The sequence below is a fragment of the Pituophis catenifer genome, unplaced genomic scaffold, assembly GCF_029215685.1.
Source record: "Pituophis catenifer annectens isolate HBS135680 unplaced genomic scaffold, rPitCat1.0.hap2 SCAF_4, whole genome shotgun sequence".
In the NCBI taxonomy this organism is placed as follows: Eukaryota; Metazoa; Chordata; class Lepidosauria; order Squamata; family Colubridae; genus Pituophis; species Pituophis catenifer.
The window spans coordinates 27,492,213-27,507,524 of NW_027256884.1; the positions used below are offsets into that span (position 1 = coordinate 27,492,213).

The 15,312-nt window shown below is 36.8% G+C and overlaps 1 protein-coding gene across 1 annotated transcript in view; it reads right to left on the bottom strand.

The window, feature by feature from the left end:
* FARP1 (FERM, ARH/RhoGEF and pleckstrin domain protein 1) overlaps positions 1 to 15,312 on the bottom strand; it is a 155,708-nt gene that overhangs the window by 48,265 nt on the left and 92,131 nt on the right. Inside the window, exons 4-11 of the mRNA XM_070943026.1 lie at positions 12,895 to 12,999; positions 9,758 to 9,800; positions 8,805 to 8,883; positions 7,799 to 7,896; positions 5,440 to 5,554; positions 4,785 to 4,932; positions 4,127 to 4,222; positions 2,239 to 2,402 (exon numbers count right to left, since the gene is read on the bottom strand). Of these exons, the coding sequence (XP_070799127.1) occupies positions 2,239 to 2,402; positions 4,127 to 4,222; positions 4,785 to 4,932; positions 5,440 to 5,554; positions 7,799 to 7,896; positions 8,805 to 8,883; positions 9,758 to 9,800; positions 12,895 to 12,999 (848 nt within the window). The remainder of the gene's footprint in view (positions 1 to 2,238; positions 2,403 to 4,126; positions 4,223 to 4,784; positions 4,933 to 5,439; positions 5,555 to 7,798; positions 7,897 to 8,804; positions 8,884 to 9,757; positions 9,801 to 12,894; positions 13,000 to 15,312) is intronic.

Genomic DNA, 15,312 nt, shown 5'->3' on the forward strand with positions numbered 1-15,312 from the left:
CCCTCCTGGCAGGGCGGGTGGAGGCCAGGGCCTGCTGAGAGCTTGGCCCTGATTGAGGCTGTAGGCAAACAGACAGTGGGGTGGAAAGGGCAGAGCTGGTGGTAGCTGGCCAAACACTTTTCACCCAGAGGGGGGCGAAGCTTTGTCTGCTTGCAAAGAGGACACTCTGAAACGGAGCTAATTGCTCTGTTTCAAACCATCCCCTTTGCGAGCACACAAAGTTTTTGAGTCTCCATCATTTCTCCATCCGGGTGAAGTGTTTGGTCGCCTATGGGGCGCTTGGGAACGGAGCAATTTGCCAAACGCTTTTCGCCTGGATGGAGAAATGCCGGAGACTCAAAACTTTGTGTTCTTGCAAAGGAGACGGTTTAAATGGAGCGATTAGCTCCACTTCAAAGTGTCCCCTTTGCAAGCAGACAAAGCTTCATCTCCCTCAGGGCAAAAAGTGCACAGCAGAGCCAGGCGGCGATCCCAACATGCTGCCCACTCCGTCCTACCGTCTCTCGGCTTGCTTGCGGCCATGCCAGCCAGCCATGCAGGGCATCGGAATCGCCTGCCTCCCCCATCCCTCTGCCTCCACCTGCTGCCGGTGCCGCTGTGCAAGCCTCCTGTGAGTCAGGCAGCCGTGCAGCACGTCTGGCTTGCCTGTCTTCTCCCCTCCCCCTCCATGCTCAGACTTATTGGTATTTGTGCTGCGCCAAGGAGCTGGTAGGCTGCGACTGCTTCCGGACACCGTCGGCCTCCATGTGCTCACCGCCTTTCGTGCTGGCCACCCCCATCCTCTCGGGCTTATTTTTGGGATAGGGCTTATATTAGGCCCATGTCAAACCATCAAGGTAGGGCTTATTTTCGGGGTGGGTCTTATTTTTGGAGAAACATGGTATTTATACGCACTGGCAACAATTGACTGTCTTAATGTTAAATGCAATCCTTTGGCTACATCCTTAGGGAGCTCATACACTTTCTAAGGAGACAGAAAAAACAAAAATGAAATATTGCAAAAAAATATTGAGATGGGTAACAGTACTATATGTTGTAAATTCCAATAGTTATACAGTGATTTTGTTTTTTACATTTATAAGAAAAGTCTGTCATCACCATAGATTTAATGAGGCAGACATGATCCCCTGCACATCTACTTGTATCCAGGTGGTGGCAAAGGTGGGACAAAGATGGAATGCGCATCATGACATTAGTACAAATGTTACAACTTGCATTCTTACATCAAACTTCATCATGCAGACATATAATTACCATATTTCTGTGATAACATCATGATGTACCACATATTATCCACATATTTGTGGATAAACTGACCCTCAATTTTTTAACCCAAATACCATGAAAAATGCGATCACCTATGGATATGCTGACCACATTTTTCCATGGTACTTTGAGGGTCTGCTTAGTCATGGATGGGCTTACATGCACATGTAAATTTGTGGAATATATAGCTAATTGTGAAAGGAATTACCATATATAATGGATAAACTGAATCCAAGAAGCGAAGGTTGGAGACAGGACGATAGTTGGCCAATATTGCCGGATCCAGGGACGGCTTCTTGAGGAGAGGCCTCACCACTGCCTCTTTCAAGGCAGCGGGGAAGTAACCCTCACTCAACGAAGCGTTGATAACACCCTGGAGCCAGCCTCGTGTAACCTCCCGGGAAGCCAGTACCAACCAGGAGGGACACGGGTTCAATAAACATGTGGCCGTACTAAGTCTCCCCAAAATCCTGTCCACATCATCGGGAGTCACAGCATCAAACTCCTCCCAGATAACATTCTCAAGACTATTCTTGTGTTGTGATGTTCTCTGCTGACTCCCTACAAGCAGCCCATGGGGAGGCAAATGGTGACCACATGACATCCTCACAGTGTGAGATTTCCTTAATGATGGCAACTGGAAGCTCTGGAATTGTCATTACTAAATGGGGCAGTCATGTGGCATTGTGTTTTATAACAGTGTCACTTAGTGATGGAAATTCTAGTCCCAATTGACATTATCTAGATGTGTTTTCATTTTGACTCTGGAAAAACACTGAAATACTTTGTGAATCTGGTAACCTGTAGCATTCCTAGTAGATTTAAGTCAAATTGGGGAAAAGTTAGTTTGGCCATTAAAATTTAACTTAGCAGGTTGTTGGGAAAGAGCATTATATTTGAACCAATCCATTCTGTCTCAAAAGGAACGAACAAACTTTTTCGTGATTTTGATAATGAAAAACAAAATCCTACCTGAACCTAAAAGATGAACCTCTGGTAAAAAGAACAGGTTTAGGTTTGGGTTTGGGTTCCTCAAACAGCCTGAAGAAGGCATGGTGTTCTACGCAAATTTTCCAAAAAGCCTTGCACAAATCCCGATTAGCCATTAGAAATTCCAGTGTGTCTTGGAAGTTACTCTAAAAAATAATAAAACTTGGTTTAGTATTGGAAAAAGAAAAGAAATAAAAAGAGACTGTACGTATCAAAAAGAGAGATTTTTGTTTTGCTTTGAAGTAAGCATTTTTGCTTTGACTATCTGGTTTACTTAAAGATAGAACATACCGTATTTTTCGGAGTATAAGAGGCACCTACCTTTTTTGGTGAGGAAAAGAAGAAAAAGAAATCTCCCTCTGCCTCTGAGCAATTTTGCCTCATTGCAGCAAACAGCCTGCTTTACTTTCATTTTCGTTTTCAGCATAGCTTGATTAGCAACAAGGAAAAAAAAATCTGCTCCAGCAATTTACCTCTTTGCAGCAAGCAGCAGAGCCCTGAACAAAACAGCTGAGAGCAAATCAGCTGAGTCAGGAGGCCAATGGAATCAACTTGTGCTAATTAGGTTGTGCTGAAGCTGAAAGGAGCTGGTTTTTCTTGCCGTTTGCTTGCAAGGAGGTAACTGCTGCGAGGCAGAGGCCAAAGAGTGGGGGCCAGTGGGTGGGCAGGGCTACATTCGGTGTATAAGACGCAACTAAATTTTCACCCCCTTTTAGGGGGGAAAAAGATGCGTCTTATACTCCGAAAAACACGGTATTTTTATCTGCAATGAAGATGAAAACCTTTATAATTATGTGTTACGAGACTGGTTCTTTGAATCTACGCTTGTTTTCCTCCTAAGTGTAGATAGCATCCAGACAAGATCCAGGTGAAATAATAGATTATTCCTGTTATTCTTTTAGATGAAAAGCAAAATGGACCTGTGACCTTTGAAGGAATATTTTGTGCAAATCCCAACAATATTAACATGACCATTTTCATTTCTTTAAAGCAATGCTTCTTAAGTTTAATTACTGGCTAAGGTTATCTTCCCCTGATACAGTTTTGCAGAGGTGTGAAAACATTACTACTACAGTTGTTTTATCAATTCTAAATTTGTTCTACCTCAACCTCTTTTGTTAGGTTCTCTCAAAATCCCAGCAGCAATAAAGGGCTATTTTGCATCTATATGTTTGGCCTTGTGTTTATGTAAGTGTGTTCTGTATTTCATTTATGGCAGTCTTTTTAAAGACTGGTACCTGGCTTTATTTTGTTCATGTTCTTTTCTTTCATTTTAAGGCCATGCATGCTTCTTGGGAGGAAGACGAAGAATATTCCTGTCGAGTGCCTGGAATTATTTTTATGTGATCATGTAGCTAATGTATTTCTGCAATTTGCTTAGTTGTGAGTTTGCGTGTCATAGGTTTCTTCCACCTGTGAGATAATTGCTTTTGCTCTGTGTTGTGCTTATTCTGAAGGACAATCACGTTTTTGAAAATGAAGACTGAGTGTTGCTTTGCTTGTGTGTTTTTCTGCACTAGCACTAGTTTCCCACCTGTGAAATGGGTATTCGATTATCCTTTATGAGAAAAATATACAATATGCTTTGCAATTGGGATTGCAAAGATTGTTATTTCTGCCTTGTGCTCGAGAATGAACTGGACATGGGCATAATAAGTGTTGCCAGGGTGAAGTAGAAGTTGGAAGACAGAAAGTTGATCTGGAAAATAGTGCCTTTTAAAGTTACTCTTGCCTTGTACCTTTGTGGTCTGGAGAAAAACCTGGGGCACAGAAAGACACCAGGAATAAATGAGGACTTGATTTAAGGAAGTAATGAAAAGTATCCTAAAATACTAAAATGCCAAGAGGGTCTGCCCTTCAAGAGACTTACATTTACATCTGGCCGTAGTTTGATAAGAAAACGCTTCCTCTTAAAGCTGAGTTTCCGAACTTTAGACCAGTTGAATGCATTTATCTTCGTGTAACCCTAATTATGATACATAATGAAAGAGAATAAGGTATTTGCTAGTCAGTTTGCATTATTGGCCCACATCAAACAAAAAAACAAACAAAAATTCCCTCGTACTGTAGATTGATACTGGATTTTGTTAACCATACCCAATTAACAAAGACATGGCTTCAGTGATGGGCTGCTGCATGGTCGCAAGGGTTCAGGCGAACCCTTAGCTCTGATTGCTGGCTGGGCCTGCCCAACTGCCTCTGTTCTATGCTATCCATTTATAACTTACTTTCTGGCTCGTTGGCTGGCCCAGCTGCGTTCTGCGCCACCCCTGCTGTTCTCACCGGACCTGCCTGAGCCGATTAGGAGCCTGTTTGAGGTTCTGTTTCTCTCCCAAAGGGGTGTATGCTCACAACCAGCGAAACCTTTGTTAAAGAAAGTGCAGCCCACCTCTGCATGGCATATTCCTTCTGCATATTCCTTCTACCACAAATTTGACCAGTGATTTATGATCTGGAGGAATAGTCACAACAATCCAACCTTTGCTGTTTGCAATCTGGATTAACTATAATTAGAACCACTTACGGACCTGAAACACCAGAATGCCTGTATGAGCCACTCCTAGGTTGATCTTGGTCCCTTCTCTGTCCTTAGCTGGATGCAACCGGATTCCATACATTTCCAAACGACGGGCAATTTCAAGCAGCTGGAAATCGGATTCTGCTGGTGTCTGACCACTGAAGGAGTTATAATGCATTTCACAAGGTAAAATGAAAGTAGTTTTGAAGAACCTGCCTTTCCAAGGAAATACTATCTCTTCCTCAACATGCTCTGTTATTCATTGTAAGATAGAAGTTGACATTATAAGTCATATTGTCCAGCACAATATCCACTAGAATATACCATTTAACAGAGCTGAGAGTTTCATATACAAGAGTAATAAACCAGAAGTATAATCTCCTTGTCTTCCCATTCCTCTGCAAAGTAACCTAATGCTTCTTCCAAATTTGGACGACACTAATCACTTACTTTAAAAAAAGATTATTCATTGATAAGGCAAATATTTTGCATTAATCTCCCTACTCGATCTATTACCATATACAGTTCTCTTCACCACCCTTTTATATTTCTCAGACATACTTTAGAACTAAAATAAAAATTATACTTGATATATTTCTTACTGTATCAATGTTATTGGCATTCCAACATTACTTAATAGTAACGCTTAAATAGAATGTACTTACATATGATTATGATGAAATTCCATTATTTTGTCTTCTAAAGCTTCTTGTTGAGGTATATATTTGTTTTTTGCTAAGTGTTCATGATCAATGGTTTCATCAAAATCCCCGATTTCAGCTAAAGGAAAAAAATACTCAATGGATAAAAATCTAGGTTAGAGAGGAGACTTCCACTGGAAAGTATAAATCATCCTGATTCTATAAACATTAGCAATATATTGTAGTTAATTCAATAGGATGTCCCTCCAGAGTTTTCAATTTTCATTCTCAAGATGGCACAATGTATTTTTCATGTGAAGGTGTGAAAACACAAAGATAAAATACTGGGCAACTGCAGCTAAGATGAATTTAGGAAATAAAAAAAAATCCTATTAGTAAGTGTTTCAAATGGACATGGACACACACACACCATAACCACTATAATGCCCCAAGTCCTTCTAATTCTTTACAACATTTAGAGTTTCAGTAGGTATTGTCAGATATCATTAAGGCACATCTTGAAGACTTCCATTTGAAACTCTGAATGTAAATACTAGCTATCTGTGGTTAACCTGTTATGTCTTAGACACTTAGACACCACACAAGGCTTGATCCAATGTAGACTAACAAATATTATAAAGAGAAGTCTTTTGTGACACTCACATCTTTATGGATTGGTATGCATACACACAATAGAGAAATTTAAATAGACAATGTTTTCTACATAAAAAAAGAATATCGTTAGATCATGAGTTTATGGAAATCATGTGCTGTCAGATATTTAAGTCATCTTCCTTCATTGACAAAATTATCAAAAGTATATAGGATTTTTAAAGAATAGTACCGTGTTATGTACTTGAGAAATATCATTTTAAGTTGCATACTTAACTAATAAATATGATACCAGACAGGTATAATAGATAAAATCTTCTTGCCAACAAGAACCATTTTTGAAAGCCAATTCAGTTGCTAATGTCATTCTAAAAAGATTACTTTCTAGAATGTCTTGAAATTTCAGGTCTCTGATATGACTAGACCAACATTGTTCTTTGTCCTTCATATTTTCACTGAAAAAAGTGAAATTGAAGAATCACTGTTTCTTTTGTAGGAGCACTTTGATTCCCAGCACCTCATGTAGCTTATTTTTCACTTTGTTTCATTAATCCCAATAGAATTTATTTATTATTTATTTATTAGTTTGATTTATATGCTGTCCTTCTCTGGAGACTCAGGACGGCTTACAATGCTTTTAAGCAATAGCCTTCATACTTTTGTATATACCTACTTAGTAGGGCTTTTGGCCCCCGCTAAGCGGTGTTCTATTTTATACAAAGTCAGCTTATTGCCCCCACAAACCGGGTCCTCATTTTACCTACCTCGGAAGGATGGAAGGCTGAGTCAACCTTGAGCCTGGTGAGAATGAACTCGCAGTAATTGCAGGCAGCTGGCAGCTAAATACTACTTTAATAGTAGTTTAGTCCACTGCACCACCAGGCTGGTTTGGAGAAAGTTTGGAGAATTGGTCTCCAAACTTTCAAAATTGCTATTCTAAGAAAAGGAGGATGGATCTCCATGTATCAATTTAAAGCTCTTCATGGACTGGGATACTTGGAATATGGAGATAAGAAGACTTGAAAAATGGAATCACAGATTTTTCTTCTGCATTCCATTGGATGTCATCTATTGATATGGGTTTCAATAAAATTACATACATATACAGCAGCTGTGCTGACTCTATTTGTAGTAGCCATCTGATCTACATCAGACACTGAAATTAATCTAAAATTCCATTTTCTAGTACAACAGAGATTTTTGCCAGAACACAGAAATGTTTTTTATTTGATTGTTTCCAGTAGCTCCTGTTTGTGCTTACACTTGCATATCTAAATGCAAAGCAGCTAATCTTTCTGGCCATTTCAGAGAGGGGAATGAAACAACTCCCTCCCTCAAAAAAATTAAGCGAGCTCCAATAAGAAAAAGCTGGGATTTGGCTAAGGGAGTTATACATTCCCCCACCATTGTTATTTCACATTCTATTTTTAAAGATTGAATGTATTCCCACTTTTACAGCTTCAGCCCTTAGTGTTATGGGGATAAAGTCAGTGACTTTAGAAGTCAACAAATGTAACCCTGATTGTAAACAAGGAAACAGTTTATTAGAAATTGCCAGCCTTTCCCCCTCTAAACATAGACATTGTAGATCTACCACTGAACAAGTATTTTAGGTAAATATTGCATAATATTTGAGATACAAGAATACAAGAAACAAAAAATAAACTTCTGGGAACAGTTTTATTTTCATCTTTGTAATCTATAGAAGAATATTACCTAACATTATACTGTTCAAAATGCGGAAGTTCAAAAATGAAAAAGTTTTACTTACACTGTACAATGTGTGATATTAAGAGAGCAGCACTAGTGTCATTACAGGTTAGTCTTCCTTGTGCTAAATCCTGTTTAACTTGCAATGCAAATAAGTACCTGAAAGAGCATACAAAAAAGAAAACATTACTGACACTTTTATGGAGTGTTCGTAAAATCAGAATGTTTACATATCCTTTGCTAACAAGTTTACTTGGGATGAACAACCTGCCCATAGATTAAGGTTATCAGGTAGGGTCTTTCTCTGAGAACCCGATACATTATTTACATATAAAGTGTGCCTACACATTTTTGGTTCAAGCACCTTGGAATACCTTTTTTACGGAAGTCTCACTGCTGACACTATTAGAATATTTGTGGTAACCAGTCAAGCCTCTCCCTATTTTTTTGTGTAAACTATTTCAATGTTTCCATTTCTAAATATTTATTTTTATGTTATTATTTGTAATTCTGAATGTGTATATTGTTCAAATGTCACTAATTTATCCTTACAAGAACAAACATCACAAAATGTTTTTACAAATTATGAGCACCATAGATTATTATTTTCCCTATTGTGACCATCGATTCAGCCTTTTTAGAAGAGGGAAAAATACCAACAAATATTTCAGTCAATGATGAAATACAAGTTGCCCTTCTTTATCCTGAAAAAAACTGTCTTTTCATTGTTACTAATCTAGCATGCTGAGTAACAGCAGTATAAAATAAACAATTATGGATTAAGAGATGAAATTATAATATTAGCAAGTACTGACAATTCATTTTAAAGTATGAAGATATTGAGATTTGGAAATAAAAATCAGCTTCATTCCCACTTAAAAAATAAATCTGAATATAACAATAGAACAAGTTAAACCAAATTTTATATCAGACATTTGAAAGCCTGGAATCCTTTCAAGTAAACTCCTAACCTCACCTTAATATGGTTTATTTTAAAATTTGGTATGAATATTTCCAATTCTTGTTGTCTTGATGAAGAGGAATTTAAAACGGATGCTTACACCAACCTTGTTAATTCTTCTTGCAGCTGAGCATGATCAGGTGGGAAGAATTTTACCACAAATTTTAGAATGACATGCTTAGGTCCTAAGAGACAAAATGAGGCACAACAATGACAAACGTCACCAATTTATTGTTTACATATATAGCATGCAAATATTTCATTCATAGTAAGACTTAAGTGGCTGAACATAAACTATGTAATATTAATGAAAAGTTAAGGAATGCAAAATCAAATATAATGGACTAAACCAACTACGTCTCAGAGTAAAAGAAATGTAGCCACTCTTAATAATCCTAGACTCTTGAAAAAAAAAATTTTTTTTGAAGGGCAAACCAATTTATATGAAATTATCTTGCAAATACTAATCTCTGATTTTTGAGGGTTTTTCTTCTCCTATACTCTACATAGAGAAAAAAATTCTCTGCTCAAAAAATGCAGTTTCTTACTTATGGTAGTTCCTCAACTAAATATTTAATTGATTAAAAGGAAAATGTACAATTAATAAACTTGTTTCACTACTCTGTTAGTCAGGATTGGTTTAGTGAAGATATTACTAAGAGTAAACTTCACACCTAAGTTTGTATGCTGTAACTGCAGGCAGAAAGACTGCATAAATAAATACATAGTATATATTTAATAAATACATAGTATTCAAAAATAACAATTTTTTTATGTCCTAAATCAAATAAATTCTAGTCTTCATTGACATTCTCTGTCCTAACCATCTGCTGAGAGGATAGTTGCATTTACTCTTCTTTATTTGGTACATTTGTTATAACTCCAACATTCTCAAACATTTATAATCAGGGCAATGTTCAAATAAGGCCTATGCATGTAAAATTCAAAATTAGACATATTATTTTGTCTATACATTTAGTTGAAATAAAATCAGGGAAGGCTAAGTATCATCTGAAACTGGGTCTATATTTGCATCAAAAAAAAATTGTCAACACTTACTTTTGATTTGTTTTATGATAGGTTTCAAAAGATCCAGCCAAACCTGGGGAAAAAGGAAAAATAATCACTGGTGCAGCTAAAGCAAGAAACAAGAGCTCCGCAATTTAATTTCTAATCCAATAATTCCTAGATTGCATCATTTTACCAGATGTGAAATGTATAAATTTGGATGATCAATGGATAATCATGCTAGTTTTTTTTCCAGGTTAGATTTCATAAACCTATTTTAAGATGAAGGTGAAGACAGCTAATTTCACTGGACAGAGTGCAACCAGGACAGGAGGCACAAATCTGGATTACAAACTCCAGGAGCAATCATACACATAGTAGGATATAAACTGTATTAAACTGAATTTTCAGAGGAAAAAACATGTTCAGAATAGTGATATCTTGCTAAAACCCCCACCAAAATAATTATAGCATGATTTGTTCTCCACATAAGTACTAAAATTAAATAAAGAGAACCCAATTAAACAAATTAGTCAAAACCATTATACTTGTTTGTTTATTTATTGAGGAAAATGATCCAAAGCTGCATATTGGTGTGTGATAGAATAATGTGAACCTTTGCTTTTAGTAACTGTGTCCCACTTGGACAGCAATAACTGCAACTAAAAGTTTCTGATAATACTTGATCAGTCCTTCATTGATTTGGATTTTAGTCCAGCTTTAACTCTGGAATATTGGTGGGTTTCCTTGCATGAACTGCTGTGTTTCCCTGAAAATAAGATCCTGTCTTATATTTTTTTGAACCCGAAATAAGTGCTTGGCCTTATTTTGGGGCGCGTGGAGCAAGATAGGGCTCCTCTTACCACCTTACCTGATTTCCAGCTCTGCGTTTAAATATTTTCAGGGAGGGCTTATTATTGGGAGGAGGCTTATTTTAGCGCATACACTCAAAAGCCCGATTGGGCTTATTATCAGGGGATGTCTTATTTTCTGGGAAACAGGGTACCTACTTCAGATCCTTCAACAATATTTTGAAGATCAGGATTTTGACTTGCCATTCCAAAACATTAACTTTCTTCTGCTTTATACAACTTGTGTGCTTTGGGTCACTGTCTTGCTGAATGACCACTTTTTCTTGAGCTCCAGATTACAAACATCTTACAGAATTGATTGGAACAATTCAGAATTCAAAGTTCCATCTTGGTTTAGAGGCTGCAAAGAAACCATGATACTGCCACCTTCGTGTTTCACAAATGGGCTAAGGTTCTCCTGCTGGAATGCAGTATTTGCCTTTCACTAAATATAACGTTTTTATTTAAGCCAAAAATTTCTATTTTTGTCTCATTCATCCACAGAACATTCTTCCAATAGCCTTCTTGTTAATCCATATGGTTCCCCCCCCCAATAAACTGTAGATATACAGTTTAGTAGCTTTCTCCTTGCAGTCTTGCTATGCTCACCATTGTTATTCAGTGTTGCCCTGCTGGCAGTCTCATGAATTATCAACATTTTCCAATGCAAGTGCACAATTACTTTTTAGAGATTACCTGGGCTCTTGAAGACATCTTGGAGTATTAGATGCAATATGTAACAATGATAGTTGTTGTTTATGTCCTTGATAGTAAACGCCCAGAATTCTCTTCTTTAAATATGGCAGGACCTCACATACTCATACCTGATTACCATCTCTTTGATTAAAATAACAGACCAATTTCTCTTTCAAATAAATTGATATTCCAAGAGGTTGACATACTTTTGCCACACACACATACACATACACATACACATACACATACACATCTTTCTATCATTTTTTTAAAAATAAATAAGTGAACAAACATAATGTTTTTGACTCATTTGTTTATTTTTAATAGTTGTGTGAAGAACATATCAATTTGGTATTTTGGTATTGATCATGATATTTATGGAGAAATATTGAAAATTCAAAAGAGTTCACAAACTTTTAAGCACCACTGTACATTGTATTCATACTAATGTATTTGTGGATGCAACACACACACACACAAAAACATACACACACACACACACACACACACACACACACACACACACAGATTCCCACGGAGTTAAACTCCTAGATAGTAAGAAGGCAAACATTTCCCTCACAAAATGAAAACTCACTTTTGTCCTGAACAAGAGAGCTCGAAAGAATCGTACATTTGTTCAGGACAAAACTTGAATAGCTCTTTGTTTCACTAAGTTAAAAGCATATCCTCCTTTCAGAAAAATAACTCAGGACCCACACAAAAAATTGTGTCCAAGTTCTGACCCATTAATGTGTTTTGATTATTTTGAGGAAAAAAGCTATTAATTTAAAATTGTTTTCGTTAGCCAATAAAAACATCTATGTCTTAGTCATTTACAGTATGTTCATCTGGGAAAAAACACAGTTTTTAGATTTTTTTAAAAAACAGATCTTGGTATTTCTTGGCATTGTAATCATATTTTGTTTTGAACTTCACACTTGGCACCCTGAAAAATGTGTGCTCTGCCAAATTTCTGAAAAGAATGACTAAAATACAACCCAGTTATAATTGCATGGGTACCCAGCACAGGAGTAAAAGGCTTTACAATGTTATTTCTGGTGCAGAAATGATAAACTCAGAAAGAAAACAGCACAGACTACACTTCTCTGTGGTAGCAAGTGATACTTTTAGAAAAGCTTAAAATACACAGCAGTTGCCAAGGTACAACAGATTTGTTTCCAGCAGAAGAGAGGAAGAAAAGAATGAACAGATGTTATTTTCATAATGTTAAGCATAATGAACTGGACAGCTATCACTCAGTCCATGATTAATTATCTTTCCATCAAGAATGGTTTTATTCTTGAAATAATAAAAAACTGTCCAATAGATATGTGCACACATTTTAATATAACAGAAGTGTAAGTTCTGTAGTCTATTTAGAACAGTATGTTTCGCTCTACTGCTGTGTATATTATTTATGGACAAACATATTGCATATTTGTGATTGATTGGATGTGAGCTGGGAAACAAGAATATTTACTCATATGCTCTTGCTATGTTGCTCATATGCTACTTTGCTTTCTAGTGAGAAAAATAGAAAATATTGTAAGGCAGGTAGGAAGTGGCAAACGTTTAGGAGCATGAAAAGATTATAAAATGATATCATGGGAGAGATGATTTAGGCAAAATATCTTTACATACCATGACCTTCTTATGATCCAGAAACTCAAGGCCAAAATAATCACCTTCAACAAGATTCAGATGGTTGCAGACTGCATCTAATAAAATCTTTCCTGGAGCTCTTTGCTGTATTGAAAAACAAAGATTATACATTATATGCGAAAATGAAAAACCTACATTAAAAATCCATTTCAAATTCAAGTTATTTTGTCTTCTCACATATAGGTGAGCAGATAACAAAACAAAATGTTTTCCTGTGTACAGTCTATTTTTAGGTGAATGTCAAAGTACTGAAGGCTCTATGGCAGTGATGGTGAACCTTTTCAGCACCGAGTGCCAAAAAGGTTGCATGGAAATGTCACGTGTGTGCCTGCTCATTGGGGCTGTGCTTTCGGAAAAGCTGAACTTCCAGGTTCTGGCGCACATGTGCACCCGATAATCAGCTGGCTGACACACATACACAGACTAGTTTTCGGCACTGCCGCGCGCACAAAGGACAGCTGATCGTCATGTGTGTATGCGCGCCAGAAACCCGGACGACAAACAGGCAAGGCTGTGCATGCTGGGTGACATGGCTTTACGTACCACTTTGGGCATGTGTGTGAACCATCACGGCTCTATGGTGTCTCTGCTTTACTATATAATACAATGAGTTAGTTGAAAAGTGGACAGAAAGGCACCAAGTAAGCTAGCTGCATGCTCTTCCATTTGTCAGCTGCCAAGTTGCTATTTTCCCTTTAAGAAATAGGAGGAAAGGGGACAACTGATTTCTAGGTTTGAAATTTACACAACACACACACACACACACACACACACATACACACACACATGATACTTGGGTCAAGATCAAAACACAGGAATTGGAAACATTCACCAAACATATCAATTCTATGGACAGGTACATCAAATTCACAAGGGAAGATGTTAAGGAAAACAATTGCAACAATAGCCAACAAGAGATTCTAATCCCCCCAACAACTATTATAATCTGAAATTAAGCATATTTTAAACTCTCCTCCCAACTCTTTTTGTTTTTTGTTTTGGAAAACATAAATTTCCATTTCAGATAAGTCTGTTGACAATGTAATTGTAAACTGCCCTATATAAACCCTGAAACACCAGTGCTGACATTGAGGTTTTCAGGATTTACCATAAAAGTCTATGTAAATTTGTTCAGATGTAATTCCCGGTATTTAGTTCCGATTATTGTCCTGCAGTTTGCTTTTCATCTGCACCCTCCAGCATTCCTCATTCCCTCCCTTCTCCTTAACACCCTCTTGGAATAAGGATTTTCATTCTTCTTTCATTGCACATCACATTTTTAGACTCTATTACAGTACTTTCAATGTTTGACTCACCCTAAAGAAATTCCAGATCAATAAACAAATGCTCTACTACTCTAGACAGGGCTGTATGTGCTACATTCTTTAATGTGAACTTTTAATAAAGAAAGGATTGAGACAGAGAAAAAAAAACTTGTAATGTTGATATAACACATGACCTTCAATTTTTTATCATCTGTTTCAAGTAAGATTTCTAAATGAAAATATATCATAAAGTTTATCAAACTGAACTACCAATAAACACATTTAATATTCTAGAAGCTTTTAACCAACTAAAGTAATTTAACCAACTAAAAGAAAGTTTTTCATAGCTATTGAATCCTCCTCCTCCTCCTCTCTCTCTTTTCTCTCTCTCATTTTCATTGAGCTCCTGCACTTTTAATTACAATATTGATTGCTATTTGTGACTATATAAATGGATTATGGGGGAATTTCATGCATACTATAGATTAATAAAAAAAAAAATGAAATGCACACAGTAAGCCATATGAATGGGTTGTCATATGAAATAGTCCCTCTATAAGTGAGATGGATGGCTTCAATCTTTCTTAAATAAATAAATACAATATGGACTTAATTTCAGATTCTCAAAGATATGTATAATATTATCATCCGTCATGCACCAAAGATCAGGTCCACACATGAAGGTCTAACTGTATTTATTTATTGCTACTCATGCCTATGCACAGGAATTTTCTCAACTAAAGGTTAGCACCTGTTAGGAGTGCTAAGGATCAACAGAATTCAAGAAGGGTTGGACTTAGCCCTCTTGTGGCTATGCAGAGATCCTATGCTAATCCTTCTTTTAATTCCACCCCCAGGTTCTATCAGTCCTTCCCCTAATCATTAGCATAATTAGCATAATAAATAATTTTGAAATCTTAGGCTTGTGATATCCAAAGGCCAAATCTACTTCAAAGTTTTGAAGTAAATCTAATTTACTTCTTTTCATCTATCCACCAGTTGCTAAAGAATAAGGCGAAGGAGTAACAATATGAGTCTCATAATTAAGGCCATAATTAAGGCCATCTGTACATATTCAAAAGCATCCTTTTTTTACTTGGAAATGGCAAAGGAATTTCCTCAGGTCAATAAC